The sequence below is a fragment of the Musca autumnalis genome, unplaced genomic scaffold (genome assembly GCF_047663935.1).
Source record: "Musca autumnalis isolate F117 unplaced genomic scaffold, ASM4766393v1 scaffold_2, whole genome shotgun sequence".
Taxonomy (NCBI): Eukaryota; Metazoa; Arthropoda; class Insecta; order Diptera; family Muscidae; genus Musca; species Musca autumnalis.
In genome coordinates this window covers 164073647-164094580 of record NW_027411755.1, presented here as the reverse complement: position 1 = coordinate 164094580, position 20934 = coordinate 164073647, and the positions used below count along the sequence as shown (strand labels likewise).

Sequence of the window (20934 nt, the reverse complement as noted above, 5' to 3'; positions counted from 1 at the left end):
CTTTACAGTTGTATGTCTTTGAAAACACCTCCTTGAATTTGTGCAGTTGGGGTCCATACTTATTTAGTGTTTGCATTGTTTCTCTGGGTGGCGCAATCTCCTGTCATTCCTAATTTTCATCAGTCATTTTAGTTGGGCCACAAGGACTACCTTTGGTAAAAATTCCAAAACTATTCTCGAACAGCCCTTAAATTAATGAACAGCCCAATTAATGACCAATTTTTAAACATTCATATATGCATCCCAAAAAATTTACTAAAATCCATGTTCATTTCATTACTTCCATAGTCCTTATAAAAAAAGTTTACAAATTAAGCATCCACCCAAATATTCGCATGTACGAGTATTTGTTTTGCCATACATGCATGCCAATTCTCTTGAAATATGACTGTTATTGCAGCTACAGTTGCAGTAGAATTCATGAATTTTGGGAATCGACAATGTTGTAAATCTTTTTTGGACATTACTCTTGATCTCCTTGGATTTTTTCTTTCCAATTTCTTTCTTTCTAGGAATTGACATTGCTTTCAGATGGAATTTCATGTTGCAAATATAAAACATGTGTATGACATGTCATACGAGGATATAACGATACATGCTGAAGACAAATGTGGACATTACAGTTAGCTTTCCGTTTTTTCTACTGCCATTATTTGTTAAAAAGTCAAAGGAAGAATGCGATATATACCAAACAAAAGACAACAAATAAGATTAATTATACTCTCGGGATAAATCCAAATATGTGACCTTCATACAAAGGATGTCAAAGCGCCTTAAAAACAGGGGCGTAGATACAGCTTATTTGGGAGAAAAATTGTATTGAGGTCTTCTTAAGGATTTGGGGAAGCATTAGGACCTTCATTGTACATTTGAATGGCATAGCTAATTACAAAGGATAAAGACAAATCCAGCGAACACTGGCCCATGCCAAATTTAAGCACACTGCAAAAACTCAAATAGTTAGAATTTTCTTTAAGGACAGTGGCACATATGGGCCCCTTTGGTTTTGACTAAGAAGAAATGTAGTTACCTTTGGAGGGGACAAGGACATCCATACAATTCAATGTAAAGTTTTCGTTATAATTCCTTTAATATGAACTTATTGTTTGCATCATACGTCACTGCTCACAATAGCAAACAAACTTGTTCCTAGAATAAGTTATCATTACTCCATGATTAATGATGCAATTAAATTTCATAATATGTGACATTAATAAATGTGATGTATACAACATATTATTTATTGTTACAGGCTCTTAACTTTTTATACCATAAATTAAGGCAATCAAAGTCCTTTTTGTTGACCAATGGACATCAAGGGCATAAATCTCTTTAAATGTTGTACTTAAATTCGTTCAAATTGTTTATTGTATTTTAACAAAAATCTACTTATTATTCCCTCTTATTGTCACCTCTCACTCACTCATACACTCTCTCTGTTTTTCTCTTTTATCTTTCAACACAGGATGAACGTTTTAATTGTGAAATCGATACTTTGACTGGTTATCGTACAAAGGCATTACTTTGTATGCCAATCAAGGACTCATCGGGTGATGTCATTGGTGTGGCCCAAGTCATCAATAAATTGAATGGAGAATGTTTCTCAGAAACTGATGAAAAGGTAAGTTGAATAAAAAATAATAGTAATGAAAGTATTCTTGACCTGTGTGACTGGCCACGTGTCAACTTTGGTCTAAAAATAAATAGCATGCAGGTCTTTTGTTTGTTAATTATTAAGTAAACATAATGACCTATTTTGGCATGTCTTTGTTTGTTTTTAATGAATTAATTTAGGATGAAATAATGAGCAGGTTTTGTAAACAATATCATGATTGTATCATCATTAATAATTATTGGGAAATAGATTAGGGGAAAAATAAATTAGTTTGTCGGGTTTTGGTAATTCAGGGATGTTAATGAGGAAAATGAAATGAAAGCATTATTAAATTGTATCAACATAACAAACTAACACCTTTGTCAGTTGGGAAAATGTAGAAAATAGACTGGCATCGGGTTCTGCACATATATAACCCTACAATATGTAAGCAAAATTATCATTATAATATGTCCTCGGGACAGGAAGTGGGTTCATCAAGCTATTGGGTAGGTTGAATGGAGTTGTATGTTATGTTTGCAGCATTGCAATGTTCAGTTTTTGTGTTGTTGATAAATTATTCCCTACCTTCAATCGAATGTGAACCTTTGCTCGAGTTGATATTTGGTCTTCGAAACGATTATGCATCCAACACAAACGAAGTCTTTCTTCTATCTAAACATGATCAATTACCATTATCAAATAACGGATATAGTCAGTATTTTTTGGTAGCCGTAACCACTTACAACATAGTCTACCAACAAAGACAAACTTCTTTTTGAAAAATATTTAATTCATTTTTGTTTCCAATCAAACAAAAAATGTCCCATATCAAGAAGAGTTTCATAGTAATTCGAACGAAGTTCAATACCAATTCTCTTAGAGAAACAGGCAGACAGGAGAACAGAGGATAGCCTAAATTTAAATGACAGAAAATAGCGCCACCCAGAGCACAATATCATAGATACCAAAGACATTAAATATAACAAGCAGATGGCGCTGGAGGTCTAACATAATGTTATGTTCCAATATGGTGACATAAAATTATGTTATACTTGTTTTTGTTGCCGTCGTATTCTGTTGGTTGTCTGTTATACACAAACACCATTTATAGTTTAATAGTAAAATTGAACTGCATTATGCACTATGTCCAATCTTCACAGTTCTATGTCTTTGTAGATACAAACCACTGCAATAAACAAGGAGGCGTTGTCAAAGACATACACATGTAAAGATTGAACATAATGCAGTAAAATTTTACTATTAAACCCTTTTATATAAGTGGTTCTCGAATATTTAGAAAAAAAGAGGCTTACATTTTAAAAACAATCTCGGCATTAGCATCAACGCTAGAAGATAACCCAAATATCAATAGTGGGGAAATAGCGCCATCCAGACGTTAGTGGCAGTACTAAAATATTAAAGATCTCAACCACTGCTCAAATGATAATAGGTGATGTCAAAGACATACAATAGTGAAGATTGCACATGATGCATAAGGCAGTCAAAGACATATAACATAACAAGGTGAAACATTGTCATTGCTACTATACATCTGCAGATGGCGCTGGGGGTCTAACATAATGATAATTTACAATATGGTGACATGCATTTATGTTATACTTGTTGTGGTTGCCGCCGTGTTCTGTTATTTGTCTGTTATACACGAACACCCTCTATGGTTTAATAGTCGATCCGTTCTTGAGCACCAAATAAACTTAAATTACATTGAACTATTGCACGGGGGACCCGATCGAGTGGAAAACTATGACCTATATTTGGACTTAAACTAAGTGTGAACAAAAATATTACGAAATTCAATGTTTGGACCAAATCGGTTAATCCAGTTGGGAGATATGGTGGGCACCAGACAGCCAAACAGGTGGACAAACATATTTAAATAGACATCAAAATGCCTAAAACGGACTTCGTCCAAAAATACTTGGGGTATTAAACTATTATTTCTTCTATAGAGGACAGAAGACCTCTTGGGGTCTTCTATAGGCAACAAACCTCTTGAGGTTTTCCATAGGCGACAGACCTCTAGAGGTCTTTTATAGACGACAGAAGACCTTTTGAGGTCTTCTATAGCCGACAGAAGACCTCTTGAGGTCTTCCATAGACAACAGAAAACCTCTTGAGGTCTTTTAGAGACGACAGATGAGCTCTTAAGATATATTCTATACACAATAGAAAGCCACCCGGGACCTTCTATAGACAACAAAAGATCTTTCCAGGTGTTATATAAACAACAAATGAGCCCTTGAAGCCTTCGGAAGACAAAAGAAGAGCTCTGGAAGTCTTCCTTTCATATCAGAAGACCTCTTGAGGTCATCTATGGCAACAGAAGTCCTCTTGATGGCATATAAGGGCAAAAGAAGACCCCGTAAAGTTTTCGTTAGACAACAGAAGACCTCTTGAAGTCTTGTATAGATCACAGAAGACCTCTTGAAGTCTTGTATAGATCACAGAAGACCTCTTGGGGTCAACAGTAGACAACAGAAGAGCTCTTGGGGTATTCTATAGATGACAAAAGAACTGATGAGACAGAAAAAAGAGGCCTCGAGGTCTTCGGAATACATAAGAAGACCTATGGAGGTCTTCCTTTGACAACAGAAGACCTCATGAAGTATTCTGTATAGACAACTTTTTGAAGTCTTCTATAGGCCACAGAATAACTCTTGTGGTTATCTATAGGCAACAAAAGACCTTTTGATGTCAACTGTAGAAAACACAAAACCTGTTAGGGTCTTCTATAGACAACAGAAGACCCCTTGAGGTCATCTATAGACCACAGAGAATCCCTTGAGGTCAGCGGTAGACAACAGAATGGACAGAAATACACGCTTAATGCTCGGGTCCGATTCCCAGTCCAGGCAACATCAAATTTATTTTAGGCATGAAAAACTTATCTACAAGTGATGTCTTAAGACACGCCGTTCGGACTCGGCGGTAATATGAAACGGGGTGCACTCATTGATATGAGAGAAGTCTCTCTTGTCCCGTCTGGGATGTTTGTGGAACAATTATTATTATTAAATGCGGATAGGAGACATCATACTAGTCATGGGCGAGTTCAACGCAAACATAGGGAACGAGAACACCAACGCCAGTTCAACAATCGGAAAATATGAAATGGAATCAAAAAAATAAATAAATAAATAAATAAAAATTACGGAGAGCCACTCATAGAACTGCGTCAAACATGCCAGTTGGTCATTGGTGGACCCAGTTTTCCGCACAGATATGGAGAAGCTTTATGTCAGACGTCAAGAAAAAGAGGTGAAAGCAAGTTCAAACCGAAATGCCCAAAAATAATGTATAATATAATAAATATATAATAAACATCACACGTGTGAAGACATGTCATCAAATTGCCGGAAAAACATTGTTCGTGGGACAAAATTTTTCAAAGAGAAAGCAACACCAGACAATAGATAGACCCAAAAATCGAAGGTGTGCCAGGAACCAAGCATTCAAAGATCAATGGAGGAACATTTCGATTAAGTTAGTAACGCTAGAGGCGTCACTGAAAACAGCGAAATGTACAATCACAGTCCTACAAGAAATACGTTGAATATATCGTGTAATTTTCCCAGCTTAAACGAAATACAAGCAACTTGGGATGAAGTAAGGGATCTTTGTAAAGTTACTTAAGAGCGGAAAATTAAAAATGAAATAAAAATTATCACAGCTGGAGAGGAACAACCCTGCTCAAAACCATACTAGCTGTCACAATACAGGACAGAATTCTTAGAAGTTAAACAGCAGCAGTGTATCGTGCGTCCCAACCTACATAAAGTGCATGTGTTGCGTATCGTGCTGTCAATTTGGCCCCAATTTAATTGAGGCTGCTGAACCTTCCGGATCTTAATTCTTCTGCTGCGTTGTATGAAGTGTGATCTCCGAACACAGCATTCGCTCTATACCTTTGAACTGTCTGTGTAACTGTAGCAATGTGAATGCTATCCAAGCCTGTATGATAGTCTCACTGATATAGAGGTTCTCTTTGTAGCTTAAGACCTCTAGATCATGCAAAGCTTTCCTAAGGTGGCTGGGTGGAAAGCCTGTCTACGTGATTGTGACAGGTATGCTTAAGAAGATAAAACCCAAAAATATATTGTATCGAACACATCGTCTGCTATTGATTGACCTGTAAAATGTTCGGCTCCACATGAAGATGGTAGACTGGGGTCATAAGGAGACAGATAGAAGGGAAAGCCTGTCTACATTATTTTGACAGGGATGCTTCAGGCAATAAAACCCAAAAATAGATTGTATAGCACAAATCTGGAAAATGTTCGCCTCCTCATGAAGTTGGTCCGCTGGTGACATAAGGAGGCACTCCTTTGTGGCATTCTGCCAGGTTTGAATATCTGTCCACTGCATAACGCTAATATCTGCATACCACACTAACTCCGCATAGCTTACCACAGAGCGATCTATTGCTATGTAAGAGATCAACAAGATTTCTTTCGCAGCATCCCAGGCCTGTCGGCAAGCGACTTGAGGATCTGATCTTGTTGCAAATAGCTCGCGCAGACGAACTAAATATCTTATCGAACGTTAGTGGCCGGGTGAGAGTGTTCAGGGGAGAGCTTCATTTCAGCCGTCTAGGTGGTGAAAAGTTCGGCGGAGGTTTTCATATTCCTCAGATGGAAGAACTATACTAAGTGAGCTATTGAGATATTTAACCTATCACATACATTTGTCGTTGACGATAGAATTCGACGCCCAGATCGAACCTCGAAGGCTTTCGATAGGTCAAGAACAGGCCGTGCTGTTCTGCAATGTGTGGATATGGCTCTTTAGTATCTTCGCTACTGGCGACAGGAGGGAAATCGGATTGTACGATTCGCTTTACTGGCACCCTTCATTAGCGAGACCACCATACCAACTTACCAGGCCTCTAGTACAATATTGGTGACTAATGATAAATTGAGGTATCTTGTCAAATACTAAACTTAGATATACCAATGAGATTTCGCGTGTGCACTTAACACGTTTGTAAAAGGTCCATCAAATCCCAACCCTAATGATATTGACTTATCGAGAATCGATCTCGATAATTAAAAAAGAGAAGAAAAAAGGAGAAAAACAGGAGGATGCTTCTTCTTGTTTAACAAAAGGGAGAGAGTTTTTTGTGCGGGAACGAGAGGAGTTGAGTCTAAACCCAGGAGATCGATCTGGTCTGTATTTTAAAAAAGTGAATATATTGACATTTAATAAATTGACCTTCCAAGTCACTTGAATTCAAACGTGACATTCTTTTCATTTTTCTGATTCCAAAACTTCACGTAAGTATCTGTCGCATACGTGTGTACTTTCAGAATTGTATGTATTTTCACGTTTTGGATGATATCCGCAACATTGCTCATAATAAATTGTGGTGGCACTTCCTCGGCTTAAAAGTCTCTAATATTGCGTAGCACACTTCTCTTCGTCCTATCATTCTCGTGGAGCTGTATAAATTGGCGATTAAAATAACACGCGCACTCGAAGAGGTGACACTGTCACGCCATTGAATGTAAAAGTAGTCTTTCCTTCCTGGACTCGAAAATGATTTAACCGTTGTCCACAATTTGCTTAATCCTGTACCAAATTTACATTGCTTTAGGCGTCCTTATACTACGGTTAATCCAATTTTGAACTTTTGTAGGGAAGGAACCCGAAAAAGTGGACCGATAAAGTCTATCTCCGAATTTGATATAAATTAAACATGAATGATGCGCTATCAAGCTTGAACCGAAACATTTCAGATGTACATAGATTCAGGATCATGAATCCTGAAACCGATGAAGGTGTTGTAAATATTAAGGGGGTTCCGTATTTCCAAATTATTGGTGAAGCTGTTTTCGGGAATTTTGCTTATTCATTTCATTAAACTAAATTAAAATGGAAAGTTCTAACCTAAGTGTTTTAAAAATGTTCACATTTCAAAACTTTGGGTTTTAAAAAACATTGGATTAGTTATTGTTTTCAATCAAAAAATATTCTAAAATAACAGAAGATTACCACCGTTGTGGAATGGTATGTATACCCAGCTGGAACATTAAATGTCCGGGATAAATTCCCAAATCAGACAACATCACATTTTCAACGGCTATAAACATTTTATTTCGTTCTAGAATTTTACCAAACTACTATTGATGTTTTGAGATAACGCCATCTATCTTTCGATTTTGTTTTTCGAATCAAAAGACGACTAGTTAAATGAGAAGAAAGAAATAATGTGCATACTTCTAGGCGAAAACACTCTACAAATAGCAAACAGTATTTAGTATCAAAGTGCAGATTTTTGTTATTCCATGTTCACTTTAATCCAAGCCAATTTCCATTTATTGCCTTCAGTCATCACACTCACCATTCTGCCACCACGGATAGTTTCAATTGTTTTCAAATTTATCTTAACTTTTCCTCGCGCTCACTATAAAAAGTTTCCACTTCAAAACTGTTTACTTCTAAAATTACATGGTTTTTAGTTTAGCTTGTTAAAGTTTTTATCTACACCCCGCTGGCATTTCAGAACACAAAAAGAACAACTAAAAATAGTGAAGACATGATGTAGCTGTAAAAAGTTTTGCCAACTAAACATGAAACATGACCAATGAGATTTTCGGCAAACTTTAAGGATTTATCAAACGACGAAGAAGAAGAAGCGGAGAAAAATTTTATCTTGCAAGAAAAAACTTTTAAAAGTTTTGCTAAACTAACAACATGAAAAATTTAAAGGATCATTCAAAAATGGAATAACGAGCAACTAATCTAAGGATGCTGTTGTTGAGGTTGTATTAAGCAAATTTAGTAGCCACCAAATGTTTGGGACTTGTGGATAACAATTTTCGTAATATTATTGCAAGCAAATATGTAGACTCGCTCATTTTGAATAGAAGTAACTTTTATAGAAAGGGGATGCTTAGGGAAGCCACTTAGTAGTATAACATTTATTGAAATAATATATGTATATGTTTTTTGAATAGGATGTTAAATTTATAGTCCTTAAAATTGCAATAGAGGAAGTACCACTAGTTGCAAAGGAAGACGTTATTTTCCTTTAATCATATTTTCACAGATTCTACACTTATTTCTTGTTCCATTAGTTTGTTAAAAATCTGGTAGTCCGACATTAATTACCACTTAAATATTCCTTAGTAATTTTCGCCCAAAAGTATGCACATCAATTTACATTTCTTTGACAACAACCCGTTCGGCCAATATCAATGTTTAAACTGAAAAGAGGATGGCGTTCATCAAATATCAAATACCCTGAATTTCAGGCAGAAAACCTTAACCCCAAAACTTTCCGTTTATCACAAAGCCTAAGGTCATTTTTTCTCTCATCTAGAATTGCTTACAAAAATTTTCCTTTCTGTAAGCATACAATGAAATGTCTAATTATTACGTCGCCCTGTTTAATCCCAATGTTTTTTTTTTTCTTTCCATTTTCCTTCTTTCAAGGTTTTTGCTTCCTATTTACAATTCTGTGGCATTGGTCTGCGTAACGCTCAACTCTATGAGAAATCCCAGTTGGAAATCAAACGTAATCAAGTGTTGCTGGATTTGGCACGCATGATATTCGAGGAGCAGAGTACCATTGAACACATGGTCTTTCGTATACTAACACATATGCAGAGTCTAATACAATGCCAAAGAGTACAAATCCTGCTGGTGCATGAGGCTTCCAAGGGTAGTTTTTCGCGGGTATTTGATTTCGAAGCCAATGACCTGAGTGAAGAGGAGTCAACGAATCGTACAAGTCCATATGAATCGCGTTTTCCCATTAATGTGGGTATCACAGGGCATGTGGCAACAACGGGAGAGGTGAGTCCCATGAAGACAATTATTTTCTTAGAAACTTATCATCCTTCGTTTTTTGTCACTTTAGACCGTCAATGTACCCAATGCCTATGAGGATGATCGTTTTGATCCCAGTGTAGATGAGGGTTCAAATTTCAAACACAAATCCATACTTTGTATGGCCATTAAGAATTCGCTGGGTCAAATTATTGGTGTAATACAGCTGATTAACAAATTTGATAATTTGGTAAGTAAGGCACTTAAGAGTCTCTTTTGTATTTTCGCTAAACCCTTTTTGAGGCACACTTAGAAAAAAGAACTTAACTAATTTTTCGTTATTTCTTGTATCCTCCATTCTTCTTTAGGTCTTTACCAAAAACGATGAAAATTTTGTTGAAGCTTTTGCCATTTTCTGTGGCATGGGCATACACAACACCCACATGTACGAGAAGGCCATTGTGGCCATGGCCAAACAAAGTGTTACTCTGGAGGTATTAAGTTATCATGCTTCAGCAACAATGGATGAAGCTCATCGCCTAAGGGTAAGTGTTTAAAGGAAAAGTTTTGTTTTTTATCTTTTTTTTTCGCTTAAAAAGGATTATAATGTCCACTGATGAAGGGGGTGGTCGTTGTTTTTAAATTAAAGCTTAATGCAAGAGTTGTAGTTGCTGATTAAGAATGTCATTAGGGACAATATTTCGCTAATTACAGTGTTTAAAATGTCATTTCAATGAGAGTTGAAATATCAAAAGTTTTTAAAAGAAAATGTTATGCCACCCAGTTTAAGGATTTCTTTAATGAGTTTTTGATTGAAGAAAATTTACATAAATGTGTTTGTTCATTGGAAGCATATCGGCTAAATTCGCTACAAATATCTTTCCGCCTTCAATGGCTAATAATAACCGGCTTAGCAGCAAAAACAATAGTAATATGCGGTCTGGTTGCGACCAAAATGATTCAAAACTAGGGTTTTGGGTAGAGAATTCCCGCACCGGAAATTTGAGATTCGAGATTTCATGTATTTTCCATGTCTTTTATACCATGGAATCAGAAACCGATTATGATTTTACAGAATCAGGAATAACAAAACATTTGGAAACAAGTTAAATCCGCAAAATTTTTTTCTTTCAGGAAAAAATATTCTGTGAGCTAAATGCGGTGAATATGGTGCATGAGGCTGCAACTCGTAACACAATCCATGCATATTCCACAATTTGTTCGTTTTTGCTCGATACAGAGAAATTGCGTAGTACTAATTTTGGAAGGGAACTTTCTAAAACTTTGGCCTTTCACAAAAATATAAGATACTATCGGTTCTTTATTTTATATAACTATGTGGGCTGATGGAAAACTTACGGAAACTTAGATCTGTACCCGTATTTAAAAAAAATTCCCGGAAGATCCCGAATTCCCGGGAATGGTGATTTTTGTGATTCCCGTTGGTCGGGAATGAAGAAAACCGAGAAAACCCAAAACCCTATTCAACCCTATTTAAGTAGCTTCCGAGACATAGTTTAAGCTTGTTACGTGGAGCTGTATCGAATGATATACGGATGGTCTACACACCGTCCCTAACCCATGCTCAAGAGGAGTTCAGATGACGGCATAATCCAAATCCAAAACTATTTTGGTTTTTTTCTTGACTGATGACCTTCTGACCTTCGGTACCGCCGTGACCAAGCATGAACACAATGGATCTAGAGCAGCGTTGCCCAACAGAACACCATCAAACTGAAGCAAGTGTTTATGTATAGGTGAAAAAACAACAACCAATGATGTTTATCAGTCGTGGTTTGCTCACGTACACAGTGAATTAGGGAGAATGGCAAAACAACTCAGTGGGCGCCCGCAGTATACAGATGGGCGACCCTGATCTAGAGTCATATAGGTGCTCGTTGTGACAGCATATGATGTGTTTTAAGTACAATCTGGCTCTGGGTGTATCTCCAGTTCTGAAAATGTGGCTGCTTTGATGGGTAGTAACCATAAAGCTACTGGATTTAGTTGAGTAGGTTTGGCAGGTTCAAAAGTGTATCCTGTGGACCTGCCGAATTCTAGGCAGATGTTGCGCGGTGTAATCAATCCTTGTCCTATGTAAATTTAGACGGCTGCAACATCCCGAGCGTAGTTGAGCCAGAACTACTCTGGTTTGTGATGGCAGCTGATGCTCCTCAGCTGCGACAGATAGGACATGTTCTCTTTGGACCGCTTTCACACTATAGTTGTTTATGACAGGTTTTCTGACTTCTATTAACGTTGGACCTCTCTTTCTATATCATGAAGATCCTTCCTGACGTGCCTGGGTGGGGTCCTATCCACTACTTGGTGATTGGAGTGGCTATCACGGTAACACCCGAGCAAGTACTGCAACGAAAGTATGCCATTGTGTGCTGTACTGGAAGGGCCTTTGTCTCCTCATGTAGATGGTCCACTGAAGGCATGAAGATGCACCCTGTTGCTGTTCTCAGGGCGGCATTCTGACATGTTTGAATATTTTTTCCATAGCGTTGCACTTATATTCGCGGACCACACGGGTACCGCATAGCTTACCACAGACCGACCTATTGCGCTATGTGTGGTCAACAAGGTTTCTTTATCTGTTACCTAAGTGCTGCCGGCTATGGACTTGAGGCTTGTCGCAGATAGCTGTATCATGCGAGGACGATGTGAACATGCTGTCGAATGTTACCCCTATAATCTTGGGTTATTTGGTGGTCGGAATTCTATTACCATCGACCACCACATTCTCTTCAGTGTTCACCTAAGCAGTCCATGTGGTGAACAGAGTGGCCGCAGATTTAATAGCAGATATTTGCATATTTCTTGTGGAAACAGGCCGTATGATCATTCAAATTGAAGTTCAGCCACGGACATACAGTCATCCGCAAACGTTACGAGGTAGAGGTTAAACAGTTCCAGAGATATCATCTCACCATTGGGAACTAACTTTTTCACTCTACGGGGCTTGGACTTCCCAAATCTAATGGTAATGGAATCAGTACACAGACAATTCGTAGATTACACATTCATTTCTTCTGGACTCAGGAAAATAATGCATTATTTTCCTAGGACATGCTCCGTGTTAACAATAATGTATTCTGGAATCAATAAACCATAGTGTTTCTGCACTACCTTCTCGTTTACCATTGCTCCCATGTTCCCACTGGGTGGTTCCTGAATTCCACGTACAACTGTCGTCCATACATATGATTGATTATCCAAACATTTCAAACTTGGAGGGTAGTCTACTCAATGCCCTCAAAGTGCGTGGAGAGCTTGACAGCACAAAAGGGTTTTGATAAGTCAAGCGCCGCCAACAATGTCCTTTCGCATGGCTTGCTCTGGTCGAGTCTTCGACTAATATGTGTGGAGTTATTGTCGTACTGTGCTTACGGAACCCATGCTGACTATCGGCTATCGGATAGCTATATCTGAAGCTGGAGAGGAGTAAAGCCTCAAGGGTCTGCGCTACAGGCGACAAAAACGAAATCGATCTGCAGGATTCACCTTTGCTGGCATCCTTGCCATCCTGGCTTCAGTAGCGTGACCATCCGGCACATTTTCCAGACTTTGGGAACGATGAGATTGGCTAGCGACAGGTTGAGAACTTTAGTAAGGTACTCGACTCCCGGCTTATCCAGCTGTTTCAGCATTACCATGGAAATTCCATCAGGACCCAACGCTTTAGGTGATTTAGCGTTCCCTATGATTTTCGCAACATCATCCATTGTAAATTATGGTAGTTACTCCTCGGCAGGAAGAAATCTAATGTGACGTGGTACAGTTCTCTTCGTTCTATCACTCCCGGTGTGCTCGACAAACTGTCTGTCAACAAACTGATTAAAATATCTTCTTCGGATCAGTCAGCGTAACGTCCCCAAACGTGACGGAAATCCTATCTTCCTTCTTTCCACGGTTCGAGAGTGATTTAACCGGTCCATACAATTCACTTATTCCGGCTCTAATCCACTTTTTTCCTCTTATGCTCACCGTCCTACATGTTAACTTCCAGTGTCAGCTCCCTGATTCCGGGGTCACAGAGGTTGGCTCGACGAAGCTCACCATGCTCATTTGCTAATCCGGTCATCTCTGTATAGATTATATTTATCGAATATGCTACCCGTATATCAGAAGGGTTCGGCAGATCTCTGAAGCGCTGATTAGTGAACTCTCTGAAATTAGGCCACTTAGCTTATATGAAATCGGGTGGTCTACTGATGGAGGATGAATGAGATTGGCAGGTGACGTCAAGCTAGATAGGTTTGTATTGAACACACTGATGCATTAGGAAAGCTAATGCCCTACCTGCACTTCTGCTGCGATCCTTTTTCAGTACTTTGTAACCATGACATCGCTGTAAGCTTCAGTTGTTGTTGAGCTTGGTCTCCTGAACCGCCGTTACCATTATATTTTTCCGACTCATAACCTCCATTATTTCCTCGATCTTTGAGCACCTAAATTTTCGAATGATTTAAGTATAAATGCTAGTTTACAAGTTTAGCCTTCGTCCACCCACTAAAATAACATTCTAACATGCCTGATGGACTTAGCCACCAGTAATGGTTGAATGTGTGGGACTTCAGTGGATTCCTAATTTTTCAATATACTTAGGTCATAACAGCTCAACTTGAAAAATAATTATTTGAGAATCATATGCTCACTTAGGTGGCAGGTGCAGGCCGAAACACTGGTGTTGTGAGGTCCCTCGTTCTTTATATTTTAAATCAGTACCGTTTGTTCGGTGTTTTCTGTAATTGGAGCACATTGTCTTGTCTTCTTTCTTTGGAACAGGTAAAATGATACTCGTGCTTTAAACTGTGGGTATGCTACTTTCTTGCCAGATGTGAAACTGGTTGGTCTGTGGCATATCCACTAATGAATACCAGCGCCTGGGAAAAACGTTATTCCATAACCCGAGCTCGACTTATATACATACATGCCACTAAATTGTCTTGGTCGTCTATACAAAAGGAGTTTGATGTTTCACACTTTCGTGCATATTTAGAATTTCCTTCTGATATCTAGAATTTTTACAGCCTGTTTATGTATTTCGAAACGAAAATGTGTGCGCATGACACACACCCAAACTTTAGTTTTGGAAATATTATTTCTTTTGCTTTTATTTCAAAATAAAAAACAAATTTGAAAAACACAATCGATTTTGGTAGTGTTTCTTACGAATTTTCTTATCGACATACAGAAACAGGCTGTTAGTTTATTTACAGTGTTGCGCATATCAAAAGCAACAAATCAAGCATTACGTACTAATTCAATTTTTTTGATCCGTTATTTTGTGTCCAGTTGTTCTTTGTTATGGGATAACAACAACAGCAACAATATTGACTGATCCTTGAGAATTGGTAGTGCAAAACAAAAGCAACAACGGCATATCATTAAAAATTGTAGTCTTATCGGTTTAATTAGTTGTAATTTTGACCTAAATTGGTTTTTGGTCATGTTAGAGTCATTTTTGGAAAAATTGGCATTTGTTATCCTAACAGGGTTGCCACATCCTACCACATTTCCCATGGTCTGGGGAAAATATCATAATACCCTCAAATCAAAATTGTTCCTTTATATAAAAATTTAGATTCATCGAAGATGACTTTTCTTATAGAAAAGTTCATCGCCTACTGTAGAGTAGATGGCCCATTGGGTCGACTACTGTAGAGTAGATGGCCAATTGGTTCGTCTACTGTAGAGTAGGTGGCCCATTCGGTCGTCGACTGTGTAGAGTAGATGGCCCATTGGGTCGTCTACTGTAGAGTAGGTGGCCCATTCGGTCGTCTACTGTAGAGTAGTTCGTGGTTCGTCTACTGTAGCGTAGATGGCCCATTGGGTCGTCTACTGTGTAGAGTAGATGGCTCATTGGGTCGTATACTGTAGATTAGATGGCCCATTGGGTCGTCTACTGTAGAGTAGATGGCCAATTGGTTCGTCTACTGTAGAGTAGGTGGCCCATTCGGTCGTCTACTGTAGAGTAGTTCGTGGTTCGTCTACTGTAGCGTAGATGGCCCATTGGGTCGTCTACTGTGTAGAGTAGATGGCCCATTGGGTCGTCTACTGTGTAGAGTAGATGGCCCATTGGGTCGTCTACTGTGTAGAGTAGATGGCCCATTGGGTCGTCTACTGTGTAGAGTAGATAGCCCATTGGGTCGTCTACTGTGTAGAGTAGATGGCCCATTGGGTCGTCTACTGTGTAGAGTAGATGGCCCATTGGGTCGTCTACTGTGTAGAGTAGATGGCCCATTGGGTCGTCTACTGTAGAGTAGACTTTTCCTATAGAAAAGTTCATCGGAGATGAATTTTCCTATAGAAAAGTTTTCCTATAGAAAAGTTCATCGGAGATGACTTTTCTTATAGAAAAATTCATCGGAGATGACTTTTCTTATAGAAAAGTTCATCGGAGATGGCTTTTCTTATAGAAAAGTTCATCGGAGATGGCTTTTCTTATAGAAAAGTTCATCGGAGATGGCTTTTCTTATAGAAAAGTTCATCGAAGACGACTTATAGAAAAGTTCGTCGAATATGACTTTTCTTGTAGAAAGGTTCATCGAATATGACTTTTCTTATAGAAAAGTTCATCGAAGAAAGTGGCTTAGTATCAACCGTTCTTATGTAAACGCAATACATCTTGGTGCAAACCCCTTGAGGCCACAGGCACACTGTGGCTAAAAACGTTAAGGAAACTTTACAAATAATGCGAATAGGAACTTCCAAGAATTAGTTGGGGATCTTATTTTCGATATAAGCCCAAGATTAGTTCGCAGAAGAAGTTTTGAAAACAATTTGAAAGGTTTTTTTTTATTCTACGGTAAACATAAGAACGGTTTAACAAAAAACAACTGGACACAAAATGGTGAATCCTTTTACCCTATTTTTTATGGGATATAAACAGGGAAAAATTTAACGACAGTTGGCTTAAAGATGTTTAAATGTTTCGCTTGGAGTATTTTAATATCATACGTAGTGATCGAAATCACTGATCTAGAGACGCTAAATTAATAACTTCGAATCAAATTGAGATATTTGCCTAAACACAGTCCGTATCTGTGGGTGATAATGGACCGATTATGAACCATTTCATCTTCCTCTTTGGTATAGCCAACATGTAATGAAACCTTCCGATTTATGGTATTTTGAATATCTTGATCAAATTTCCAACCGAATTGGTTGTAATTTTACATTCCATTTTTTCACTATGTTGATAATCTCCTTACAAAAATGTTTTGATGTGGTAGGTAAAAACAAACTATATGAACCGGCAGAACTTTTCCTCGATTTTCTTATCATTTCTAAATTTGCGAAAATAAAATCCATCTAACATTTGCTTTTTTATATTGGTCACCTCGTATTTTCGAGTTGCTACCTTTGAGGCTCTAATTCAAATCGTTTATGTAGTCATAGAAAGCCACACATTTCTTCAAATATTCTCTTAACCCAAGAGAATAATTCTTCATTTGTTCAAGTAATCGCTAAGAAGGACTAAGGACATATTGTTCCCCTGATATTATATTAGTTGATAGACATAGAAATACTAATTGCTCCACTATTTAATATTCAACACAGCGGCCATAACTTTTAATTCCAACAAATGTAAAATCATCTGATATCATTTTGTGATTTTGCCTTCGCTTTCACTTTACGTAACTCCAATTAAAAGCAAAAATAAATACAACTAGAAAAGGGTATACGGGAATTATTTATGTCTCTAGCAGTTTATCTTAATAATCAGTTTCAGTATATTCTCCTTCTTGTTGTTCGTGTGCTGTTAGAAAAGAGTTTTGTGTTAGCAGCGGCATACAATTTGTTGAATTTTATTACTAATGGCTTTTGAAAAAGGATGCGGAGACAATTAATAATCCCCAGCAGTTTGGAAGACACCGAAACGTTTAATGGTAGAATGTACGTGTGGGATTAAAGGAGTTTAAGGAGTATTTAAAATAACCACAACATAATTGGAAGAAATTGGGATGAAACTAATAATGGAGTGTCTCCAACATAGAAATATGTTAATGCGTTAAGCCTTTGTAACATATTTTTGGGGTTTGACACAGTGTTGCTTATCAAGAATCGTGCATTCCACAACAATAATGGGTATATGGGAAGCTCTAGAGGCAAAAGTGTATACATATGAAAATACTTCTTACGGCTTTCTAATGTTTGCAGGTTCTAACACACAATCCAAATTTTATAATATTTTTTTTTATGATTTCCCTACGTATTGAAAATGCCTATAATAATTTCCTCATTTTTGTTTTTGGCCAGAAAGTGCTAACCACAGCCCTTTGGTATAATTTGTTATAAACTCTTATTATAAAAGGAAAGAAAACAATTTATAAAATACATTTCTTGTCCCTATCTAATCCTTACAGCCTTTAACTGGTCTCACATCATTTTTCTCTATTTGAAAACAAACCTCCAACAAGTAACCCCAAATCCTTAAAACACAACAAACAGCCATAAATCCTAGTTTTGTGGCTAAGCACACACACAAACAGAAATCTACTGTAGTAAGGTTGGGTGTTTTGTGGTAATTCCACAAATATTCATAAAGGATTTTCTTAACAAATTTAAAACTTTTATAAGTGTCCAACTGGGTGACATGGGTTTATTCCTTTTTCACCATAGGCTTGAATGAACATTTAATGGAACTAAAAAAGTGGACATTTGAGATGAACTTGACATCAAGAATTTTCCATGTGGTTGCTGTATGTGTTGCCGCTTAACCTGGATGGGTTAAGAAGAGTAAGTTTGAAGCAAAAAATCTAAGGCTTAAGATGTTGGAGAAAAATACAGGATCATATGACATGAAAGTGTTTACATGAACATTTTTAGGTATTTTTATGTTTGTAAAAAATCATTCAAATTCTAAATGATTGTGTGATAACTGTCAAAGGTTGTGGTATAGACCTAGAAGGTGGCATTAACAACGTTAGGCTTGAATCCATCCAAGGTTCACTCATAAACTTCAATACGTCCTCTACACTGATCAATTGGTTTGATAGTGTGCTCGGTAGCAGGATAATCAACTCAAATAGCGATGCTATTTTCATTAGGAAGTATGTCACCAGAGGCATACCAGAAAGTGTTGTCCTATCACCATTACTGTGGTTCCTAGTTATAAACGAATTACTTAAGCAATTTGATAAGCTATGAATGAAAACAATCGCCTATGTTGATGACGTTGTCATCATGGGTAGCAGGAAGTTCCCACAAACTCTATCGGAACTTATGCAAGGAGCTATAGGCCAATTATCGAGATGGTCTTGGGGTAAAACCCTCAAATTCGATCTAACAATTCTGGATGGATGGAATTAACCTTGAACTCTCTTTTGAAGCCAAGTTTTCGGCATTATTCCGCACCAACAACTAACGTTGAAAAGGAATGTGAAGAAACCTACAAACCTACCATTAGGTCTAATAGCTCTGTATTCCAGCAAGAACTCCATAGACAAGAGCTAGGGACTGAGACCAAATATTCATCCCTTGTATATTCACTACCATAGTACGCCCATTCCTTGCCTATGGCTCTCTGGTGTGGTGAAATACTTTGAGTAAGTACAGAAACTGAAAGCTGGAACTTCGAGTCAATTTATGTACACATGCATCACATGGAGGCCTGGGCCCACCTACCACCCAACTCTGGACGGTATAGGCATTTATACCGACAGCTCTAAGATGGAAATAGGTACAGGTGCGATAGCGATACCCTGAACTTACAACCCTTATGTAAACTGAACGACCATTGTAGTGTCTTCCAACCTGAAATTGCTGCAATCAAAAAAGCTGCAGAACGAATAAGTAATATGAAAAGGGACATATTTGGGCCAACGACTATCTACATAAGTGACCCTTAAATCACTGAAGTCCAAATCCATAAAGTATGCGCCAGTTTTGGACTGCAAGAACGCTCTGGAGACCCTAAAATCAACCTACAGTTATCACTAATGTTCTGGTCAGTGATTAAACCGCATACGCTCTGAGTGCAAGGCGGACGTGCTTACCACTTCTCCACGGTGGCTCTCAAACAAACACCTAAACATATGCCCTTAAATGCAGTTTAAGACTGTCTTTGGATTGTTTTCAAATGTAGTCTGAATCGATGGAAAACAGCAGAGGTAACCATGCTATCAATCCTTCCTGAGCAACAACTCTCCATGTCAACCTCTACTTCCGAGGTGCTCAAATAAATAGGCGTGATTTAAATAAAAATCTGTTGATTAATCAAACGCCACCAACACCGTTTTCTTGCAGGTTTAAGCCCTGTCATAATATGTCAGTAAAAATTCCCACTTATGGAATCCATTCTGATGATCGGCAGCTGGATGCCTCCTACCAATGCTGGAAATCAATAACGAATCCGCCGCCTCTGCTGAAAATGTTATATACTTTTTGGTTATCAAATATCATCCTCCCAATATTTGGATATTCCTCCAAAGAAAAGGATGGTACATTTTATCAAATAGGAGCCTTTCTCAGATGGTATTTCACGGTGTTCCTGATCCATTTATTTAAAAGCCCTCCGGTGATTTTTTGTTTGTTTTTTGATTTTTCTCATTTATAAACATTGTAGTTTAAGAATCCCCAAAAACTTCCCAGGTAAGACCTTCCATTTAAAGTTGGTTCAGACGCGCCGTGATTAGGGAAGGTACCCTTGGCGTTGGATACCGATTGTACAATCGTCCGCACATGTAACGGAGAACTCCCTTTCCTGATGTCATTTGTGAAGGGCTGAACTCCTATCAGCTAAAATTTGTTTCTTTAAATTGTAAGACTTTTTCCTATGGACAGGTGCAAATCTAGGGCACGGGAACAACATTTTTTAATTTAAAATAGTTTTCTTAGTAGCTGGGCTTTAACCAAGGGAATTTTTGAACTTCAAAGGACAATATCTCGGGAAGTATGGATTTCCCAAAAAGAAATTATATATTTTCGTGATCGTGACCTATAAAAAAATTCATTACGATCGGATCTGAGCGGCTCAGCTCATCTTATGCCGACTGATCTTACCATATTTTTCCACACCACTAAATCGACATCACTCTGTTCGCTACATGGACTGCAGAGGTGAGCAATGAATTAATTGAATGACATGGTCGATTGTAGTAGATTTCCGACCACTAACTACTCCAAGATTCTAGGGGTCACATTCGACAGCATATTTACGTTGTCCGCGCCTGCTACAACTATCATAGACAAGTTGGGATGTAGGAACAAGGTCCTCATGTCCCTAACCGTCTGCACTTGGGGTGCAGATAAAGAAACCTCGCTGACCACATATAACACGATGGGTCGGCCTGTGGTAAGTGCTACGCGATAGAAAATAAGTGAAAACTGTCAGAATGCTGCCCTTAAAACTGCAACAGGTTGCCTCCGCATGCCTTCTGTAGACCATCTACATGAGGTCAGCCTGTGGCAAGATATGCGACTCCTGTGTGGTCCGCGAATATAAGTGCAACGCCATAGAAAGAAGTGAAAACTGTCAGAATGCTCTCTTTAAAACTGCAACAGGTTGCCTCCGCATGCCTTCAGTTAACCAT

The 20934-nt window shown here is 38.1% G+C and overlaps 1 protein-coding gene across 21 annotated transcripts in view; it reads left to right on the top strand.

Moving 5' to 3' along the window:
* The window catches only part of Pde11 (Phosphodiesterase 11), a 346062-nt gene that overhangs the window by 313503 nt on the left and 11625 nt on the right, over positions 1-20934 (top strand). For all 21 annotated transcript variants that reach the window (XM_073969743.1, XM_073969741.1, XM_073969729.1 and 18 more), the window contains 4 exons: positions 1466-1621; positions 9053-9415; positions 9480-9638; positions 9757-9933. In XM_073969743.1, coding sequence (XP_073825844.1) covers positions 1466-1621; positions 9053-9415; positions 9480-9638; positions 9757-9933 — 855 coding nt within the window. The remainder of the gene's footprint in view (positions 1-1465; positions 1622-9052; positions 9416-9479; positions 9639-9756; positions 9934-20934) is intronic.